General features: G+C 35.6%; 1 protein-coding gene across 1 annotated transcript; it reads right to left on the bottom strand.

Moving 5' to 3' along the window:
• Nucleotides 1–385: 385 nt before the first annotated feature.
• Nucleotides 386–7,611, bottom strand: MPHOSPH10 (M-phase phosphoprotein 10 (U3 small nucleolar ribonucleoprotein); the record flags this gene model as incomplete). The annotated part of the gene is made up of 10 exons (XM_009582934.1): nucleotides 386–592; nucleotides 2,081–2,311; nucleotides 2,885–2,992; nucleotides 3,231–3,341; nucleotides 3,570–3,707; nucleotides 4,425–4,492; nucleotides 4,920–5,061; nucleotides 5,344–5,518; nucleotides 5,946–6,091; nucleotides 6,969–7,611. Coding segments are annotated over 10 exons (1,903 nt in total), but the record flags the coding sequence as incomplete, so codon positions are not given.
• Between the last annotated feature and the right edge of the window lie 601 nt (nucleotides 7,612–8,212).

The following is an 8,212-nucleotide window of genomic DNA, read 5'->3' as shown; positions in this document are numbered from 1 at the left end:
GCAGCCTTATCCTCGTCCTTGGTGGCAATCCCTGTTTGATAATCCCGATTTCAAAAGAAAATTTCCAATTTATACTGCCAGGATACATCTTAAGTTCTTCACTAAATGCAGTTATTCCTGCAATATGATACAGAGCTATTACAACAGCAGATACAAAAGCTACGGACTATAAATTAAAGAGACTGCATAGCCAAAGCACAAACACCAGGTATTCTACACAGTTATGTATCTGCCCAGGGCAAGCAGCTTTCTTTTTAGAATAAAAAGACAAAATCAGAGTTCTATGGTGGAAAATACAAGTAAAACCTAAAGGAAAATGTCTTTACATCACCGCACTGTAGAAGTTCACAGAACATTCTAAAGATCGACACAGAATAAAACCTACTCAAATTCAGCATTCATGTAGAAACATTTTAATATATACAAGATGCAACATACACAAAAAGGTAAATTACAATTTCAGTTTATGAACAGAGAGTGCTTTCTGCTTCTTCTTTAATTTGTTTGCATCTTTGATTTGCATTTTTACTTGATCTTGTAGTTGTGAAAAGAAGGCCTGGGATGATTTTAGGACCTTGTCTTTACCTTCATCCTGTCAATGGACAAAATATTTGTAATAACCAAGAAATGTACAAACAGTACCATTATACTACTTACTAGTTACTCACACATAATGGTATTTGACTTAAAAAAAAAATCTGGTAATTGATTTTCAAAGGATATTTTTCACTGCATTCTTATAGCACTCCTGCTATCTAAAGAAATACGAGTTCGTTCCCTTTCTAATTAGCAATTAGCACAGCAGGTAAGAACAGGCATCAAGAATAGATCCTTGCATATCATGAGCTACAACTACGTATCTATATTTTGTGTTCTGTTCTCCTTTTGAAAAGGTAAGCACAAACGTTTCAGAAGTAATCACGTTATTTTTCCTATTAGTTTCTAATACCTCAAAATTTCAGAGATTTTAAAAAATTAATTTGTAAGGCATCATAGGTGGTACACAAGTTCACTGTTTTATAGCATGCAAAACAAAATCAATCTGATGAGATTACAGAGCAGGTTCCACAATAAGAAGTAGAAAGTTAAATAGGAATATTCTATTTTGAAATAGCTTAAGTTACTCAAAGCTTAGAAAGAAATAAATAGAAACCTCATCCTCAATTACGCATGCAAGTAGTCCCATTTAATCAAGGGAATGGTTCAAACGCAGGAAATAAGAGCGTAAGTCTTAGTATTTGCAGGAACACCACCTCGTGAACTTTGAAATAAATAAAAAGTAGTACCTAATGCAAACAATCATTTCTGCTTTGTGGATATACTTTGATGTAAAGTAATTGTATCATACAATTTTTTTGCATTTTTCCGTATCTAAAGATTAGGTCGCTTACGAATTCAAATATATTTTGTACTCTGAGTAAACTTCTAAAGGTTCCAACAACCATTTAGGCATGATTTATTCATAATTAAATCAATAACATATACATAAATATGCATTATAAATAAGGGGGTCACTGCAAAGTGCACCCAGAGATGTATTTTTTTTCAGACCTCTATACTGACATCATGCTGTCAGGATAATCAGCAAAATCAGGACTAAAAAGGTATTCAACGCTACTTTGCATAAGACAGTTACAAGTATGGACTAGAACACTCCTTCCAAAACTGTAGTTTGAAAGAATACAGGGGAAAGCAGTGGGGGGAGGGGCAGGGGGAGAGAAAAAGAAAAAAAAAAAAAGAAAAAAGTGTATGCATCTGCCCTTTCCATGTCTTTTTCCTACATCTTTCTTTCCAGCAGCTATATTTGCCTTTTATATTTGCTCAGACATAAATAAGGTAACAAGGTTTGGGTGGTAAGCAGGTACACTACTCGTGTACAAGAACTTTTGAGAGGATGGAGAAAGATGAGGAGATGTAGGTGTGCCAAGAGGGATGGGAGGGAAACAAATCCTATACTTTGTAATTCTTTGTGGTAAAGTTCCCTTTCCTCTCTCTAGCTAAATATTATCTATCCTTGGGATTTTAATATTCTTTAGCTGGGAAGCTCCAAGTTATATAGGACTATTTAACAGAGCCTTACCTTGAGCAGAGATGCTTTGCCTTCTTTTGTAAGCCTTTTTAATTTTGCTGCAGCAGCTTTTTTGCTAAGTTTTGTGCCTTGTTCTGGCTTCATCTTTTCAAGAAGCTTTTGACGTTTCTCCTTTTCTCTTAGCTTCATACGTTTACGAAGCTTTTTCTTTCTTCGTTCTCGTTTTTTGTCTGTGAGAGTCTTTTCTGCATCTGTTTTTATATCACCAGCTTTGTTCTTTTCCTAAAGAGAACAAGATCTCCAGATACATAAGCATGCAAAAGAAGAGACTCACTTCACAGTACTCAAACCTATCTTTGCGTTTCCATTATTTCAAGTGTTTAGCCAGCTCAGACCAATGCCGCATTAAGGCAAAAGCCAAAAACTGGCAAAAGTTGGGAGGTGAGATTTGTACAATTGATCAAAGACACGCTAATTGCTCTTCCCTATTGTCATTTAGCTTTCCCCTTCCAAATACCCATATATACGTTGGAAAAATAATTACCATCACATAATAGTCAAGAACAAAAACGAAGTATAATATTATGGCCTAGTGTAGCCAAATAAAATTAACTCTTTCCTCTCCTTCCAGTTATCTGGGGGGGGAGAGGAGGGAAAGGAAGCATGACCACCTCCACCCCCCCAAAAAACCCCCAACCACAACCAAAACTAAAATGCTAGGCAAGAAGGTCCACAAGGTGAGGAACCCAGGGTGGGAGGGGGCAGAGTTCTCCCATTGATCTGGTAGCCAGTACACCCTTCTATCAACAATACAGATCCTCTCCAGATCCTTACATGATTTTAATTTATATTTACCTTGATCTCCTCTGGTGCTAAGAGAGCAGCATCACTAACAGCAACAGGTGCTACTTCTTCCATACTTATAGCTGGAAGGTTTGAAACTATTTTAACTTCTGGCACAGGCTAGAAATAAGGAAACATATTTAGCACTGAGCACACCATCTCACAGCAGCTTACAGCTAACAAGTTACTAAATATTTGGTTTTGTTTAGAGGCAATTATAGTGCATTTAATATGAAATAAGAACAAGCTCAGTAACACTCAATGTTTACTTTACTTTCCATTTCCCAAATATGTTTTAAAGTATCCAGTTTCAAAGAGGGGGAAAAAACCTCCAACTTCATAAAACTTATGTACTTACTGGCTTGGGTGTGAAGTGGAAGTTACAAAGCGCATCCAGCTTCAGAAAGAGTGAATCCATCATTTCCTGAATTTCTTTGTGTTCAGGATTTTCTTCCTCTTCAGTCTTTTGCTGCATTAATAATGCAATGTTAGTGCAACACCATTCATAAAGCTATTTTACTTTAGCAAGACTGATAACAACACAATATACAATTCGGAGCCATTTCCCTGGTGAACACTCAGAGAAAGATTGAAGTACTTCCACAAAGCTGAAAGCAGAGTTAGCAGTGTACAAATGAAGATAGGAAATTATGTGATGTGAACTTCAAACTGAAAGAAAAGGCATAGCTTACGTTACCTGGTGAAGTTTCATGTATTCTTGCTCATATATCTCAGCGAGACTCAGTTTACTCTTTTCATGATCCAAAGTAATACGTTTCTTGTATTCAAAAGCCTCCTCTTTCGGTTTTTCTTTCGGTACTACATCATCCCATGCCTGAGAAAGTTAAAAAATTAACGACCAAATGCTAGTACAGTCCAATATCAGGTGCTACAGCTTATTTAGAACATTTTCCATACCACTTATCTGACATGCTAACTAGTTTATGCATGTGGCTTCCCATGAACTCATTAAGTTTCACACATTCATTCCGGAAAAAAGTAATAAAAGACTTATAGCTCTAGCTTATGTGCTTATTTTTAGTGGAACAGGGTAAAAATTGTATAACAAATAACAAAAGTGTAATTTTCTTAAGTACTTAAATACTCTCTCCCATATGTACCAATTTTTTTTATTCAACTAACAATAAGCCTCAACAAGCTTTGGGGTACAAATCTTCTATTTGGTTTTTAAGAAAAATGAAGTAAACGCTTGGGTTTTGGTTAGTATTCAGAATGCTCAGCGTGCTGGAGTTACGGTCATAGACAAAATTTACGGACTGGCATTATATTCCAAATAAACTCCTTATAGTTTTATCTAAAAACACTCATTTTTTTGAAGCACACCAAAACCTAGCATATAACAGGCATGTAAAAATAGAGCTCCTTAGAAATCTAAGGACACGTTAATCAAGGCAAAAGAATAAAACAACCAGTTGCAGAAATCAATTAGATAACTCTACACCTAACATTTTAAGAGCTTCAAACTCATCCTTGGAATCTGCCCTGTGAATCAATGAACAAAATAGGGAGGAACAAGTAAGATAATATTAACCTCATCCAATATTCTCTGTTTAATGATATCTTCAAGCTGAAAAGTAGTTTCTTCCGTGATCACAGGTGCTGAGAGGAGAAAGAGAAGAATTTTAAGATTGTTTCTCCAGCAAGAAATACTTTTTGTTCTATGAAGACAGAAATAACAGAACAAGAAAGTAAAGCCTTAACAAAAATGTAGTAACTGAAGGTGAGGTAAGTAAATAATGGTTTCCTCTGTCTTGAAGAGAGTAATCGTATTATGTAAGGCTTGTAAATGACTAAATCTGCCACTGAATTAATGAACTTTCAATCAAGTTAAAAATGAACGAAAAGAACTATAGCTTCCTGCAGTTTCCACCATGAAAATGCACAACCTCAAAAGCGCACTGAGAAGTTTAACTTAGTGTTTTGCTATCCTGCTCTTGAGTGACAGGTGTTTTCAGCAAGGTCAAAGGGAAGAAAACCCAACATGGTATGCAACACGCTTTCAGGAAAGCCCTCTCTCACTACTTACCCATTCGGACGGCATGGTCAAAAAGTACTGTTTCCTCCAAAAGGCTGTTTTCAGGTCGTTTTTGTCCAGTCACTTCTCCTTTAAGCTGCCAAGGTTTCTCCTCTAACAACTGTTCTTCTAAACTTTTTATTTTTTTGCTCATCTGAAAAACACAATTTCCTATGAAGTTTAAAACATAGAGCTCACAAGTAAACTCCAGGCAAGAAATTAATAGTTATTTCAGGTACTTCCAACTCCTCCTCACATAAAGATAAGGGAATATATAATTGCATATATATCTGATGTAGATAAGCCACTTTTTTTTTTCTTAATTTGTAAATAGCCTCTTCATATTTGCCAGACTGAACAAATTACACCATCATTTAAAAAAAAAAAAGAAATTGCCCATTGTTTCAAAGTATTAGCAAAATAAAAAAACAATTACCTTTTCCTGTCTCTTCTCAAAAGAAGACTTTATTTCACTGGGATCGATGCCCTTCTCTAACTGCATATCAGTAACATCTTCTGTTTCACTGTCATCTGGCAAACTAAAAGTAACTTTTTTAGGGGCTTCTTTACTTCTCATATTCTCCATCATCTTTTCATTCATATCCTCGACGCTGTAACATTACAATTTAATATAAAATAAAGGTTGAAAAGCCTCTATAATTTTTTACATGAAGATATTTCAGCTATTAGACGTTTACCTGTTACAACTAACACACAGTTAAGAAATACAATAGGCTTTCACTGAAACCTAAAGGCAGGCAACACTAGGGCAACTTCTATACACTAAAAATAACTTTCAAAAATGGAAGTTCAGTTATTAAATGATTTATCCAAATAAATATCAAGAGACAATACTCAAAAGATAAGTAAATAAACTATTTTTTAAATAAGGTGACAATGCAAACCATGAACGTACAACAGATAACAGAGAACAGCAAACCGTGACTAAAGTGAGCCTGGAATTCACACTTTATTTTCTACTTCACTTCAGTGTAAAATTACAAGGACATTTTAACTGCAAATAATGCATATACTTACTCAGACATGCTTTCTTCATTCTCCTCTTCAATAGCACTGTCTGCTTCCTCTTCCTGATCATCTTCAACATCACTAGCTACTAAATCATCGTCATCGACTGGATCAAAGAAATCTTTGTATGTCAAGTCTCTAGAACTTTTAACTGGCTAAGAAGGGAGAGGGAAAAAAAAAAACCAAACAAAAAAACCCAAAACAAACCAAAACTGTTAGACTGACAGAAGTCTAAGGGTATCCTGTCTTTCAAAGTCTTTAACACCTGGGGAATAGCGCTACTTGTGTAACAGTAGTTCAGTTTACTGAAGCATTAACCTGTGGTAGGGCATCTTAGTAGAACTAATCTCTTTTACAAGTATTTAAAATATTCTACCACTTAAATTCATTTCCAATTTTGACACATACAGAAGTCAAAGAGCAGTAGATTTTGCCGATTACTTGTTGGAATGCGTACCTATTCCCTTATACCCTGGGCATAGTTCTTACTTGCTAATCAGAATCTCTGATAATATTAAATAATAAAAGCTTTATTTTTCAAACAAGTACTCAGCAACTTAAGTTAAATCAGAGTTACAAAGCCATGTCCCTAGAAAAAGAAGTTGCCAAAAGCCCTTTGCTCTGCATCAGTCACCTTAGTGATCTCTAATTGCCAGATGTCAATGCTGAATGACGCATCTTGAAATTTCCTTTGCCCTGTCACCAACTCTGCAAGGTCACTTATTTCTTACGACATACTATCTCTTCCCTTATTCATGCAAAAACCCAAGACCCATCTAAAGAGAGACTTGAATAGCAAGACAGTATGTTCTTCCACACTAAGACGTTTTGTTACCAGATATTCATGTCAAATACATTATTAAAGTAAAGCTTCAGAAGTAATCATTAGTCATCTAATCAAATTTAATCTAATCAAATTTGGTAATTTCTACTCAGAGTTCAACAATTTATAGTCACCCTAAGGGATATCAGATCTTGATTTAAAGGAAAAGAGAGATCAGAAAATTAATTTACTGATTTCTTTACGTTGACTTTAGCTTCTTCAGACTCTTCTTCCTCATCATCTGAGACGATGTCTTCAAAATAATTAATATCTTCTTCCTCCTCCCTGTTTTCCTTCTCTGCATGTTCTAAAAAAGCTTCCATCTCAGCCAGCTTGAAAAACTTGTCATCCACTATAGATTTTCTTCCCATTTTTTTCAATGTGGTTTCCTTGGCTGTTTTAGTTTGTTGCTCCAGTGCTTCAATATCAAAGTCAGTATCAGAATCCTCATCACTGTATTTCTGCATTATACTTTCTCTGAGTTTACTTTGCTTTTCTTTAGCTGTAGTTTTATCTTTTGTATAAACACTCTTCTGCTCAGTTTCTGCTTCCATTATGTTGTCTTCCAATTCCCTGTCACTGCTGGTCTCTGCATCAGAGCCATCCTCTTCCTGGTCTGAGAGAAGGCAAAGATCCTCATCCTTGGCATCCCTTGCAATGGATTTCTTGAAGAAATCGAGAACTGCATTGTTCTGGAGCTCTAGTTGTTGCCAAATCTGTTCTTCATCAAAATTTTCTATCACCAGCTCTTTTAGAGGACCCCCACAAACTATATTACTTCTGAGACCTTTATTCAAATCATAGAGAGTCTTTGTTAATGCTCTGAAGTCAGCAGCCAATCCATCTTGCACACTAAGAGTAGAAAAAAAATGAAAAGCTTTAAAAAGCACAACAGTTAATATTAATTTTTTATTTTCTGTTTTGCAGAATTTACTAGCTTTCATTCATTTTACACCTTCTGTTAAGTTAATCACATGGTCACACTGCAGCTCTTTTTATGTGTGGTATTTTGGTGCTACAGAACAGCACCTTTCAACAATTACTGCTGTTGCTTAACCTTCTACACATCTCTTGGAGTACTGCTACTAAACACTCCTAGAAATAAAGATATTATAATTATTAAGCCTTTCAGCTTCATTACACTTTGTGTATGAAGTAGCAGCTGGACAGAATATTCTACCCTTCTATGGTTGCATCTTATTATATCTTGATCATATTTAAGCACTCCAGACCTTTTGGGGAAGTAAATAGTACAGCACTAAACACCTCAAACATCCAAGATACAGACCCTTGGGTTTAAAAAGGTAATTGTCTTCCTCCACTGCCTTACTCCTCAGCTGCTGTATTTGGGTAGTCTCTTCCAGTTTTTTCTCTAGAGCTACCAATGCTTCAACATAGCTGGTTGAAACAGAAACCTCCGTTTCCTAATTCCCTTACGCTGAAGAAAGGAATA

This window comes from Fulmarus glacialis, unplaced genomic scaffold (assembly GCF_000690835.1).
Source record: "Fulmarus glacialis isolate BGI_N327 unplaced genomic scaffold, ASM69083v1 scaffold29788, whole genome shotgun sequence".
In the NCBI taxonomy this organism is placed as follows: domain Eukaryota; kingdom Metazoa; phylum Chordata; class Aves; order Procellariiformes; family Procellariidae; genus Fulmarus; species Fulmarus glacialis.
This window is presented reverse-complemented; position numbering and strand designations above follow the sequence as displayed.